We start from the raw sequence: 15,308 nt of genomic DNA on the forward strand, positions 1-15,308 counted from the left end.
TTTTCATTTCTGCCAGAACCGGATTCCGGCTAGCCGCAGTAGCCAGAACAGCCGGACTTATCGAAAAATTTGTTCCGGCTGCTCCGGCTGTTCCGGCTGTCTGGCTAAACTTCACGAAACATTCATATGTTTTACGATTTTTCGGAATATACCTCGCCGATTATTCATAAACATAACAACCTTTCAGCCCTTTGCGAATGGCTACACAGATCGGGTAATATTTCGGTCTAACATACGGTAACCCGCCCCCCCCCCCTAAAAAAACAACAACAAAAAAAAAACAACCATTTAAAGAATACAATGTACATGTAGTACATGTATGTAAATGTTGGGATTTTGAAGTAAGTTTGTATTCATTATATCGTGTACATACGGAAGAGCATTAGTGCCAGGTGTATGTTTTTTATTAACTCGAAATTTCGAGTTAGTAACTCGAAATTTCGAGTTATTTACTCGAAATTTCGAGTCACTTACTAACTCGAAATTTCGACTTACTAACTCGAAATTTCGACTACTAACTCGAAATTTCGAGTTACTAACTCGAAATTTCGAGTTACTTATCTCGAAATTTCGAGTTACTAACTCGAAATTTCGACTTACTAACTCGAAATTTCGACTTATTAACTCGAAATTACGACTTACATTGCACGACTTTCATTGGTTGCCGGTGAAAGCAAGGATTGAATTCAAGATACTTTCTTTCGTGTGTAGCTGTTGCACATTGACTGAGCACTTTTAACATTTATTTAACAGAACAATTTTATAGGGTCAAATTGTCCACACATACTGAACATATCCTTCGCTTTTTTGTGGGGGGGGGGGGGTGGGGGCTTTGTAAAATCACACTTTCCACATTTCTGTGTTAACCGGGTGTTTCTTTTTCTTAAGCACACATACAACCATCATGTGGAGAAACAACAAGTCCAAACCCACCCTATTGTAAACTGTGCAATATCATGTGTTTAAATAAGTTTTAATTGGCGTGTATACGCCAGTTAGTCTGTCACGTTTCTTTATACTAATAATGTTTTTGTAACATTATTCATTATTTACTAATACTTTGATATTGTGTTGATAAAAGTTGATAAAAGTGATACTTGTTGTTATATATATGTTGGGAATAATTTAAATTTAAAAGCATCCGATTTTACAAGAAATATAGTCAGTCCAACAATTTTGACAAAGGCCTCAGCACGCCCTATTTTTGGCCACGCCGCGCGATACTTTCCTCAGATGTCCCACACGTGAAGTATAGGATCGGTTTTTTTTACAGGGATGAGAAGAATATGATTAGTGAAAAGATATGTTCGAACAGATGAGATACAATACAACGTCTGAAGAACGCCTGAACGTACAAATTAAAGGAAGCCTTGTATTTTTTAGGTCGGGTGTGTACATGCCATTACTAAGTTTAAGTTAAATTTCAATAGTTTTTGTCCAGGCACCCGTTTCTCCATCTCCATCGTTCAAAGGCACTGCCTACTATATCTTATACCATCTAACTAATAACTTTGGCCATTCTTGTAATGTTAATAACTCGAAATTTCGAGTAACTAAGTCGAAATTTCGAGATAAGTAACTCGAAATTTCGAGTTAGTAAGTCGAAATTTCGAGTTACTAAGTCGAAATTTCGTGTTAGTAACTCGAAATTTCGAGTTAGTAAGTCGAAACTTCGAGTTAGTAAGTCGAAATTTCGAGTTACTAAGTCGAAATTTCGAGTAAGTAAGTCGAAATTTCGAGTTAGTAACTCGAAATTTCGAGATAAGTAAGTCGAAATTTCGAGTTAGTAACTCGAAATTTCGAGTTAGTAACTCGAAATTTCGAGTTAGTAACTCGAAATTTCGAGTTAGTAAAAAACATACACCTGGCACTAATGCTCTTCCGTATGTACAAGTCCACTTAAGGTTAAGTAAATTTATAGTTATAAAAGTAAAAAGTATATTATTTATATTTTGGGCTGGCGCTCTAGATAGCTCATTGTTATCACTGTTATACAAAATCATGCCGTTTTTCAGTTGTCGACACCCCGGTTACCTGCCGGAAACCTAGCATCATCTGAATAAGCATAAGCATTGCAACTAGCCGGTGGGCCGAGTGGGTTAAGGTCGTTCACTTCAAAGCACTCGTCCCCTCACCGCTGTGAGTTCGAAGCTATCCGTTTACCTAACGGAACATCGGTGGTCTACTCACCTGTCAGTTCGACCTGAAATAACGCACGGAAGAACACTTAGGTCTTCTTCAACCAGTAAAGCTTGAAAGTCTCTATATGACCTATACTGTCTTGGTGCGACGTAAAGCACCAAACAATAAATAAATTAAAATATAATAAAGAAATCTGTTACTGTGTGGAAAGACGCTATCGCGTCTATTTGTATGACTGTTATATCTCCGTTATGTGTTCTTGTATGACTGTATGATATGAGTATGCATAAATGAAAGTTCGTTCTGTTCTGCGTCAAGTACGAGTTAAAATATAATTGACAAAATGACGTCTGTTGCGGAAAGACGTCATAACGTCACATGTCGCTACAAATATGATTGGACGGCGCATACATCGATTGTGACGTAACAAACAGAACTTAGTAACCGCAATTGAAATGTAGCACACTTACAGTGCTGACGAAAATATCAAATGTTAAAAGTTAATAAGAGACAAATTACCTGGAACATGGAGGAAAGATCGCAAAATGATAACCGACGTGTAGCTAAAAGCGCGTTCAAAGGTAGAGTTTCTATATATCAGAATTATCTTAAATAATAAGTATTGCAAAAAGAAATCAAAATGTTTGTTTACTTTCGCACTTTGTTTCTCTTTTCGATAAAAGTTTTTTTTTAATTTAATTTATATGCTAAGTGGATCGCCTGCTTAGCGTGATCGTCTGCTAAGCGTGATTTTTAGCAGTAAAATAAATATGAAGATAAACATCAGAATTTCTTGACGACTTTCCAGACATTAAAGACCTATTATGCCTAAGAAATGCTATCATTTTTATTTCTTGAAAAGCTTTTTTTATGAAATCTTGTTTCAGTTTCCAAATATTTAATAAAATGCCATTATACGCATGGATGCACTTTTCTTGCTATGTTGCTCTGTTTGCAATTGACATAATTTTAATCATTATTTTTTATGGAAGTCAAAATATTACTTTGTTTACATTTTGCTACCTTTACGCATGATCAGTGCTACTTTCTTCAAGTGTTTATCATCTAACATGATCTAAATCAATTATTAAATCATTATTAAACACATGTTTGACATTTCTAAAGAATTTATAAATTTGGATTTCTGAGGCATAGAGTGCCTATAAATGACAAAATTAATGAAAATTTGCTATATAATATAGATCTAATCATTAAAATTATGAAAGAGTTTTTATAAAATTTAGGACTGAGATAAGGGGACAAAAATGTGTAAAGCAATACATTATTTAATGAAATATTTTAAAAATAAAATTTATTATAAAATTTATTAAAGGTAAAATTAGTTTGTTGCTAATGGTCGATTTTTGAAAGAGTTGTAACATAGAAAAGATCTGTACATGAACACTGTACTTAAATAGAACAAAATGGCACGTGTTGCTATTTTAAGGAGGGAGTTTACACTTTAAAGGGACTCCACTGAAGTTTTTTTGACATGACGGGAAGCCATAAGGGAAATAACTTTTCGATATAAATGTTTCATTTAATATAGGTCTAGACAGTTTACTTGTGTGCAAAATTTAGATCATTCTCTTTCTCAGTTTTTCTAAAATAATTAATTAAATTGTTAAAAAATGACCCTAAATTGAAAAGCCTTTCACTTAATATAAATCGGGCTAAGAATAGCACAAAAATAAGTTTTTTTCAATCGATTTTTTAACATATTTATTCAACATCTTTTGCACTTTTTCGTGTTTTTAAGTGTGCCCAGTTGATCTATGCTGACTACGCAAGAAATCATCATTTTCTAATAAAGATTTAAAATAGAGAGCATGCACTGAAGAACTAGCCAAATGCTTGGTTCAACTTAACATACCGGACTTATTATTCAAAGGAAAATAAAATGAATAATTTGATAAATATCAATCAATAAATTTCCATTGCTTATTTTTTCAAGAGATACACCATAATCGTTGTACAAATGTATTCCTTGGTATTTACAGAAACATTGGCACTCTTAAACCGGCCGTGTTTGTTCTTATTCCTTAAAATATATATATAGAAACATTGGCACTCTTCTACAGGCCGTGTTCGTTCTTATTCCTTGAACATATGGTAGAAACATTGGCACTCTGTCTACGGGCCGTGTTTCGTTCTTATTCCTTTGAAATATATAGAAACATTGGCACTCTAATACAGCCCGCGTTCATTTGATTTTTTGAGAAACATTGGCAATCATCTACATTCCATATTCTTAAAGAGTATATATAGAAAGATCTTGCTCTCTATAAACTCCACGTTTCATTCTGTGCGGTATAAATAGAAACATTGGCAATCCTATACAGTCCGTGTTCATCCATGGGTATATACAGAAACTATTGGCACTTTATACAGTCGCGTTCATTGCAATGTATTTATAGACAAGTTTGTCCTCCGTTCATTCCTGCTATATACTTGTATATAGGAAACCCCGCATAAAAGAAGTTTCCGAAATTTTAAAATACGACACATCTATGTTTGACATTACAATATTAATTTCTTAAATTTCTGTATTTTTTATATTTTTTTTTTCTTACAGATATCCTCATTAGTCCAAACAATGATGACCGTCATCATTCCAATGAGTGCGACGTTCGTTCCAAGAAGCTGTGTATTACATATGGTATAGAAATGGATGTGGTATAGTATATTTATAGAGAAAGTTTTGGTGTGAAGAATGAACAAAGAGTTGAAAACTTCGGTGAACTATGCCATCCGAAAGTTCACAGACGCCCGTAATCAAAGGAAAAACAAAGGTAAAAACCTAACAGCAAGTAGAAGTGAAGATATTGAGAAGATTGTAGATGAAAGTGGTGAAAAGTTTACAAGAGACATTCCAAGTATGGCAAGACTATGATAGACAGCTGGCTAAGCTAGTCAGCCATCTTTGTGTTAATACACACAATATATGGAAACACGAAAATGCTTGAAAATACGCTCGAATTGTCAGAACATCTACAACCTCTGAAAGAAAACAAATCTTTAAATATCGAAGAGTGACATTTAGTGCTCACTGATAAAAGTATTCAATCTACGATAGGGACCCACTCTCTCTCTATCATAACTTTGACACTCTTATGAGTAGTGACATAACATCGAGATACCAGACGGTGAAGAAAGAAACTCAAAGTGTTCTGAAAACTACTACCACTCAGGTTCTGAGTGAAGAGTGCAAACGCATCGTGCTGTGACAATATGAAGATTCATTTGTATAGCTTAATGAAAAACACGTTTTAAAGCAGATATATAGACAGACAACTTCATTTGAAACCATTGATAAAGCTTACCAAGAGGAAATGTTGACAGATATGCAATTTGATAAAGATACAGGTATCTATCAGAAACCAACAAAAACACTCCACAAATTGGCCATCGACTGAAAAATAGGATACCAAGGTTTCCACTTGAAGAAGATATGTATGTATATCTGAGATGAAGTTTTGTAATTATCAAAACGAGACTCTGAAATGTTTGATGAAAATGTATCAGTTACTGCAGAGAGAGAAAGAAAAGGCGAACAGGAAGATGTACCCGAAAGCGGTCCGACGAGTGCTGCCGTAAATATAGCGAAAGATTTCACAGTTGCAGATAGCAATGTGTTTTGAAGACGTTCTATTTAAAGACCAAATCTGTGATCCAATTTTAACTGATACAATTGTAGATAGAGCAGCCGAAAACGACAGTGATACATTGTATGTAGACCCGGATACGCTTGGTGACTTTCTAGATATAGAGTCAGGTGATTCAATGAGTGTAGATATAGATGCAGTTGATGAAATAGCAGACCAGTCACACACTAGATGATGTTTTTGTTATAGAAACAAATGATGAAACCGTGACATAACAGAATTCAGATAGGACGATAGTTGTAAACATCGAAGCAATAGCTCTCCAAAATGATCAAGAAATGAAGCTGGAACATAACAACAGCCAGGAATGACATTGATGATAACATACAACGATATTGTGATAATGATGATAACCTGTTCGGTATCATGAGCCTCTACATAAAGAGTGATCTACACTTTGACTTACAAAACGTAAGTAATTTGCGCACTAATATAAGTATAACTTAAAATGCATTTGACCGATTTTCCAGCAACCGATTTGATACACGAGCACAAAGTGTCATGAATACTAGTTTTATTGTTATCAAGAGCTAGGTTCATTCATTCATTCATTCATTCATTCATTCACTTCACTTCATTTCATTTCATTTTATTCATTCGTTTTATTTATTTATTTATATTTCAGATACCAGCATCAACCGAGCATTCTGGCCAGAAGAAAGACTTTGGATATAAATTCTTTTCATTTTCAACATTCTTTAAATAGGATAATAAAGATTAGATTAAATATGGTTCAACTTTGTTCTAAATGGTATACGAATCTATTCTAAATTGGTACAAAATCATTTTTTAATTATGTATAGATATATAGTTTTTGGATGTAAATAATTGATACAAAGGGATCCTACGTGCAATGGCGGTTTTGACTTAAAATTTATCTTTACTAGTATCCGAATATATTGTTCAAACAGCAGACGTTAACAGTCCCCCCCCCCACAAACACACAATTGGGGGGGGGGGGTCTCTTCCTTTATATATAGCCACAAAACATGAAAACGTGTGAACCTACTGAATTTCTTATTATGAACTTGACACAAGCTTCCATATTAAGATCTATCTATTATTAATTTAGGAATATCAAGATGAAAATGCCAAATATATATCAGCCATCAGTAGCTGTATAGGTCTTGATCAGCCAGCACTGGTGTGGTCTGGCTTTATAGATCTACAGGCACTTTTGATTCAATCAAGGTAATGACTAATTAAGTTTCTTTAGAGGCGCCAACTTGATTAATAGCGGTTGAGAATAATACTATAAAAATAGCAATGGTATTTGTTTGCGGTACCTTTAGTGACACCCATTGACACGTCTGACGTCACTCAATGCCGGCGTCTTTCTCCAGTCCATTGAATATATTTCAGCATCATCGACCAAGGTTGCGGGCGTATTTTATAACATAATATAGTGGTGACTGTTTGTGCCATGTCGTATTTTCGCTCCGTTGAACGCCAGGCGAAAAAAACAAAAATACGGCAAATGTGACGACTTTGTCGTTTTTTCGCTCCGCAAGGATCAAGGCGAAAAGACGATAATAATGGTGATTTTTTTTCGTGTCTTTGTGTTTTCGCCCGGCTCCCCGCGGATCGAAAATACAACATGGTTCAAATCAGTCGCCATATAATACACTTTCAGTATTATCGAACAAGGCTACGGGGTATTTTATCCTACCAGTTTACTTTTGACCAGTTTTCGAACTGTCAGTTTTCAATTTAAGGGATAACAGATAAAAATTTGCTGTCGCTCAGCAAACAGTACAATTAGAGCCTGTTCAGAATGCATACCTGGCTTTAACTTTAACAAGTCTTATTTAGTATATAAATATCATTATCTGAATTTGATATCATTAACATTTTTTTCTTATATTTTTTTTAATTTGAATCGATTTAATACTCTATTAAATCAAGGAACTTATATCATGGTTTTTTTATAAATTTCTTTTACATGTACCTCTCTTTAATAATAAAAAACCACAAATAATTTCAATTTAGACATTTTCCTTTGGTTATAAAAAAAAAAAAAAAAAAAAAAAAAAATAAAATAAAAAATTATGAATTCCCCTTTTCGAAATTTTTTTATTTTTGGAGGGGGGATTAAGCCCAAAAATTTATTATTTGGGGCCCCTTTTTTTTTTTAATTGGGGTTTTTTTATTAAACAGTTTTGTTTAAAGCATTTTTGCCCATTTGGGCCCGGCCCCAAAAAATTAATATAAATTTCTTTTTTCTATTTCTTTTCCCCCGTTTTCCCATATTTTAAAAAATTTAGGAAATTATTTTTATAAATTTTGGTGGCTTGTGGCCAAAATGTAGTTTTGCTGTTTCCATTTTATTTCAAAATTTAATTTCTTATTAAATTCAAGTAAAATTTTTTAATGTTAAAAGTTTAAAAATTCCCAAATAATTATAAGAAAAACCCGCCAATCTTTGCCCAATTTTCCCATAAAAGAAAAAATTTCATAGGCTTTAAGAATAAAGCAAGGTAACAAAGCATCTAAAATACAAAAGGCATTCATCCAAAAATAAATCAATACACTCATGCATAGACTGACACAATACAAAAGCCAAATTTAAACACATATCCATAATGTGAATTTCTTTATTCAGACTGATGACTCTTATTTAACAAAAATAAGGGAAGGCAACTTGCTTTTGATCAACATTTTTTAAAACCGAAGTCCCAATTTAACTCCAACGCTCCCTCAATAAAGTACATCTTCAATCTCTGTGTAAAGAGAGCATTCACATATATGCGCATTTCAATTACAAATAAATAATTAAAAATACTAATACTTTACAACATACAAAAAAGGGTTAAAACAAAGTAAACGAACCAATAAACTCAAATTGCATAATTAAAAATTGCCAATCAACATAAATAATGAGTTGGGTGGGCGGGTTTTCTTAAACTTGACAGCTAGACAACAAAGGCTCGAATGCCTAGTAGTACGAATTGGCGCGACAACAACCTAAAAATAAACGACCAATCAGAAAAAAGTTTACCAAAGTTTTAGGTATAAAATATATCTTTCATTTTGGTGTATTTCCTTCACATGTTTTACGAATTTTCGGAGTACCTCGCCGATTATTTATATCCGAAGTCAATAGCAACCTTTCAGCCCTTGCAAAGTTTAAATGGATACTAAGGCAAGTTAATGATAAAAATACTAAAATGATCTTATGTACTCAAATCACGCTAAAATGACTTTTTTTAAGTCCCATCATGAATTTCTGTATAAATTCTATACATGTATATTTTTGGTTTGAAACGTAAATATATCCATTTATTACATTCTTATAAATGAAATATTGAGAAATACCCCGGTGGAAATTGATGAAAATAAAATTGCCTATTTTTATTTTCCCCGTATTTTCACCTGTAAAATTTATTTTTCACTACAGTGTGAAACATATTTTCCGGTTTATTTTCACTGGTTGTCTTACCGGGACTACTTTCTTCTAAATTCAGCTTTAATGAACAAAAATTTAAAAGAGAATTCTTGCCTATTTCACATGAGGTTAAAGGAAAAAAAGTAATATAATAACAGAAATTCAAGTTTTTTCTATAAATACAGGATTTATTTTCATCTGTGTGTTATGAGATTTAGCATGATGAGCCGCTATGAATATCTTAAACATATTCTTGCAAACTATAGATAATGATTAAAAGATATTCGGCAAGATTACTGAATAGACACCCCATATTCTCAAATATTCCTGTTCTTTCTGACATGCATTATATGAGAAAGAAATAAAGTATGAAATTAAATTATATTAAACGTTCTAGTATCTTTTTTAAATTTAATTTTTACAACCCCTTTTTTTCCCAATAAAAATATTTTAAAACCTTTGACGTAAAAAACTAATAAAAATTGATTTTTTTTAAATTTTTCCTGGACATATACCCCAAAATGTGTTAGTTCTCCGGGGGTTTTTCCCAAAATAGAGAAAAAACAGAAAACCCCAAAGAAAACCCCAACACAAAAAAAATGGAAAAAATGTTTGCAGGGCCCCCAGTTTGATTTAAACCTTTCCCTGGACGGACCGGTAAGTGAACCTTCCGGTCCCCCCCCCCTAAACCCCCGGGGTTAAAGCCCCGATTCAAACATTTTAAAAACGAAAAAATTCGGGAAAAAGTTGGAAATTAAGAAACCCTTTCCCCTAAATGGTTTTTTATACGGCCCCGGTTTTTTCATTAACCCCCCAAATTGGCCCCCAGTTTGTGTCATTCCATTAAAAAGCGGGTTAATTTGGGCCCTAAAAAAAAAGAAAGAAGTTTTCCTAAAAAAGGAAAAAATGGGCCGGGAAATAAAAAAAATGCATTTTAAAGGGGTTTTCTGGTTTTGAAGTTAAAAAAAAGGGCATTTTGCCTTTTAAAAAGAAACAAAATAAAAATTTTCCTTTTTTTGAAAGGGCAAAATTGAAAATTTTATATTTTTATGTTTTTAGAATGGTTTTATTTCTTATTTAAAATAACTTAAAAATGTGAAATAATATCCTTTGACTGAAGTTATTGCTTAACAGCAACAGATGAAAAAATATGGTTCATGATTTTTGATCATTGAGTAGCTTTTTAAGTTATTCCTTAAGTACACCAAAATTATAAAGCTTTTGAGAAATAAAAACCAAAACATTTCTGTGGCATAATGAGCCATTGCAAATCTCCGTATATTTAAAATAATGTTATACTATATCAAAAAATGGTTCTTCCCCTTCGATTGGGAATCGCCCATGTAAATAAAAACGTTTGTTTTATATGTCAAGAATATTGGTGAGTTCAGTTATGTTTCTCTGCATTTTCTCTTCAGTTCATTTCCGAAATAAATTCCTGAGCGCTTGATATTTGTTTCCTTTCTTCTAACCGATTCTGAAATGTTCGGGCAACCACTCTCTCCCTCTTTGGTTAGTTTCTATTCAATTCAAATAATGTCGCATGAGTCACGTCACACTGTTTCCGTAAGTGGACCCGTCGACAATAAAACATTTTTGATATCCGTCCGTTTCTGTTTATTCATCAGTCATCCAAGTAAAATTTCTTTTTAAATGGCGATAAATATTTGTTTATATATTAGTTTTTTATATTATATGTGGAGGAGAAAAGATTTTTGTTGTTGTTCTTGTCAGGATAATCCGACATTGTTTTAATGAATAAAAAATAGAAAAGCATGTTCTTTTTCTCATGCTTCTATACAGATAGAAATTATCTTTATCTTTTCCCAAACTGCAACCAAAACAAGTGTAAAAGTAATGTGTCAAATTATTTTGAGTCAAAGTACGATTAAAACATAATGGCCCAGTTGTTCAAAACTTTTGTTAAATATTTAACAATGAAATCATTGTTAAATTTACAAAATAATGTTAAAACATTGTTATCGTTAAATTTGTGTTAAAATAACAAAGTGTTGTTAGTTTTTTTTGTTAAATATCTTTGTTAAAAAATTAGTTGTTCAGAAAAAATACCCTTATCGTTTTGTTAAAACATCAGCTTTAACAAAGATTTAACAACAAAATTAATTCAACTCCATAGATGAATTAATTTTATCGTTAGTGGCATAGAAAATTGCTTGTCCCTTTGCTTTACCCCCAGTCACGTTTAACATTCTAACACAAATTGCACATCATTCTTAATCATAAAAAAAATTGTTAACAATTTACACAGAAATTTAAGAAAGTCCCATTTACTTTCAAGTGCCATACTGATAAACAAGTTTTAAAGTAATCAGTATTAAAATCATCTTTTAAATTCAACATGAACAAACATAAATATATTACTGCCTGTGATTTAATTGACTTTCGAAACTTCACTACACTTTAACAAATGTAATTAACTTATTCTACCTAATTTTGGATCATTAGAGTAATAAGCCAACAACATATTGTACTGCCAGTGTAAAACCATATATAGGGATGATTTCCAAAATTTTAAACACCATTTGGTTTTCCAAAACCCTTCAAACTACCCCTGAAAATCAGTTTGGTTTTTGGTTATTGAAAATTTTTTTTTGTCATTTTTAAATCTTCATTTTTAAATATTTTAAATAAAAAATCCCCTCAAACCTCCCCAAAAAAAAAAAATTGTAAAATGGGGTTTTTACGGGTGAAAATTTGGGTAGTATTATAAAGTAAAAAAACTGCCATTGAACTGCAATGGTTAAACACTGATAACTAACTGAATTTTCACTGACAATATTCACACTTAAAGTTACTTAAAGAGTATTGTATTACGTTTACCATACTGTTATCTTATACTGTTGTTTTGGGTATATTATTATAACATATATTATCATATCATTTAGATAATATATGATATTGTTTCCTAAAGTCATATTTTGGGGATTCATAATCATCTAAAAGGACAACTCCTGGGGTACTGAATACCAGTTGCCCTTCCCAAATTCTTTAGAACAAGAACTGATCAGTGATGTTTGAAAAGTGTTTAACTTCCTATTATTTTTACTATAGTCTGTCGCATCAACTTTGAACAATTATATTCATCTTTTACCCAATGTGAGAGTAGATTAAGTCACCTAAATTGATGTTATGTAAACCCTGGATTCATAAATGAAGTTCGTCAAAGTACGAGTTAAAATATAATGTTTATTGATTCACCGTTTCACAAAATGACGTCTGTTGCGGAAAGACCGTCACGACGTCCCATAATGCTACATTATGATTGGACGGCGCATTCATTGATTGTGACGTAACAAACAGAACGTAGTAACCGCAATTGAAATGTCGCACACTTACAGTGCAGACGAAAATATTTGCTATTAAAAGTTATTAAGAGGCAAAAATTACCTGGAAAATGGAGAAAAGTTCGCAAAATGATAACCCACGTGTAGCTGAAAGCACATTTAAAGGTAGGTTTTCAATTATTATCTGAATTATCGTTGTAAAAAGAAATCACTCCGTTAGTTTAATTTCTCATTTCGTTTAGAAGTTTTATAAATAAAACTTATATGGACTGCTCAGAAGCGGAAACGTTTAACGATTTTGAAGCAGTAAGACATTTTCAAAATTAAGGTTTTCTGTCGACTTTCCATTCATTTAATGACAGATTAAAAATGTCTATATGCATGTGATATAAACCGCCAAAAATATGAACGAGCTTTTTTTATGAAAATAAGGACTGACGTTAAAGAGCATAATATTAAACAGTATGTAATGAAATATTTTAAAAAAATAAAATTTATAATTAAAATTGATGAATGGTAAAAAATTTTAAGTTTGTTTTAAGCCAAATTCTTGGGGAAAAAAATGAAGTAAAAAAGGGAATGGTCTTCTGTATATTAACACATATTGGGAACATAGTAACGTAAACAGAAAAAATTATGGAACGGAGTAAAACATTTACAGTGCTATTTCAAAGTAGGGGTTTTAATGTTTAGCAACGACTTCATGTATGTGCCATTCAAAAGGTATTTTTATACAGGTATTTTAATAGCATTTAATTTTGTATACTACAGACAGCAGATATTTAGCTTTAATCACTTTGAAAATAAATTTCAAATATATCGGTCATGAATGTGGGTTGGTATAGGAGGGAACAACTGTTTCTATATAAATTCCCACGAAAATTAACGCGGGCTGTTAAAAGCATTTGGCAATCAAACTATATAGGAAAACACTTTGGCCCTCCTATACAATCCAAAGTTCTTTCCTAGGAATATTAATAGAAACATTGGCATCTTTACCAAGTCCGCCATTAATAAAACTTTGGTAACTAAATGTAATCAAATTGTTTCAAAATATCGACTAAATAGAATAAGAGGCCCTTAATATGTATTTTTAAATTATAATTAACTTTATAAAAGAAACTCTGGAAAACATTTATAACCCGTCTTCAATGTCAGTGTTAAATAAAAAAAGTTTCCAAAATTATAAATACGCTACTATTTTTTTCAAATTCTTTTTTTTTTCTTACAGATATCCTCATTAGTCCAAACAATGATGACGTCATCATTCCAACCAGTGCAACGTTCGACAAAGCTGTATTACACATTGGTATAGGAAACGGATGTGGTATATTTATAGAGAAGTTTGGTGTGAAGAATGACAAAGAGTTGAAAACTTCAGTGAAATATGCCACCCGAAAGTTCACAGACGCCCGTAATCAAAGGAAAAACAAAGGTAAAAACCTAAAAGCAAGAAAAGTGAAGATATTGAGAAGATTGTAGATGAAAGTGGTGAAAAGTTTACAAGAGACATTCCAAGTATGGAAGACATTGAAAGACAGCTGGCTAAGCTAGTCGGACCATCTTTTGGATAAGTCACCAATGGAAACCAAAAATGCTAAAAATACAATGTCAGACACTAAACCTCTGAAAGAAAACAAATCTTTAAATATCGAAAGTGACATTAGTGCCACTGATAAAAGTATTCAATCTACGATAGGGACAGTTTTCACATCTGACATCAAAAGTGACGAACGTCGAGAACCAAGGCATGAAAAAGAAATTGCTAAAAGTACTACACCAGGTTTTGATGATCAAACCATTGCTGGGACAAATATGAAGATTCATTTGTATAAGCTTAATGAACACGTTTTAAAGCAGAGAAGACAACTTTATTTGAAACCATTGATAAAGCTTATCAGGAGGAAATGTTACAGATTGCAATTGATAAAGAGGCAGGTATCTATAAACCAACTAACATTTGGCCATCAACTGAAAGAGGATCAAGTTTTCCACTTGAAGAAGATATGCATGTATATCTGGATGAAGTTTTTGTGTAATACCAAAACGAGGCTCTGAAATGTTTGATGAATATGTGTCTGTTAGCTGCAGAGAAGAGAAGAAAAGGCGAACAGGAAGATGTACCCGAAAGCGATCCGACGAGTGCTGTTGTAGATATAGCGAAAGATTACACAGTTGCAGACAGCAATGTGTTTGAAGACGTTCTATTTAAAGACCAAAGTGATCCAATTTTATCTGATACAATTGTAGATAGAGCAGCCGATAACGACAGCGATACATCATATGTAGTCCGGATACGTTTGGTAACTTTCTAGATATAGGGTCAGGTGATTCAAGAGATAGATAAAATGAGTTGATGAAAGTAGAAGTCACACACTAGATGTGTCTTGAAATAGAAGCGATGAGAAATTCTTTGACATAACAGAATAGTTAAATGACATTTGTAGACTCGAAGCAATAGTTCTCAAAGATGCTCAAGATAATTTGGCATAAAGAAACCGGGAATGACTTTGAGGGAAACATATTTTACATACAAGATATTTTTGAGATGATGAAACCTTTTTGGGGTATATGAACCCTCTACAAAAGAGTGATCTACACTTGACTTTACAAATAAGTACTTTGCACACTAATTTTTATTTTTTAATAAGTTTTAATTTTAAAGCATTTGAATTTTTTCCCAGCAACCGTTTTCATACCGAGCACAAAGAGTCACAATATTTTTTATTTTATCAAGGTGGGTTTATTTTAATTTTTTATTTTTTTTTTTTTTATTTAAATACCGCATACCAGCACTTTCTTTAAAAAAAA

At 32.4% G+C, this 15,308-nt stretch overlaps 1 protein-coding gene across 2 annotated transcripts; it reads left to right on the forward strand.

The window, feature by feature from the left end:
• Positions 1–2,580: 2,580 nt before the first annotated feature.
• LOC132723351 (uncharacterized) lies at positions 2,581–14,783 on the forward strand. Of its 2 annotated transcripts, none has more exons than XM_060708047.1 (2): positions 2,581–2,723; positions 13,729–14,783. In XM_060708047.1, the coding sequence occupies exons 1-2, from the start codon at positions 2,633–2,635 to the stop codon at positions 13,977–13,979; spliced, it is 342 nt and encodes a 113-aa protein (XP_060564030.1). In that variant the 5' UTR covers positions 2,581–2,632; the 3' UTR covers positions 13,980–14,783. The 2 variants fall into 2 exon arrangements, with proteins under 2 accessions (XP_060564030.1, XP_060564031.1); XM_060708048.1 differs by lacking the exon at positions 2,581–2,723 and adding an exon at positions 12,513–12,662.
• Positions 14,784–15,308: the final 525 nt, after the last annotated feature.

The sequence above is a fragment of the Ruditapes philippinarum genome, unplaced genomic scaffold, assembly GCF_026571515.1.
Source record: "Ruditapes philippinarum isolate M1 unplaced genomic scaffold, ASM2657151v2 ctg10995_1_1_1_1, whole genome shotgun sequence".
Classification (NCBI taxonomy): Eukaryota; Metazoa; Mollusca; class Bivalvia; order Venerida; family Veneridae; genus Ruditapes; species Ruditapes philippinarum.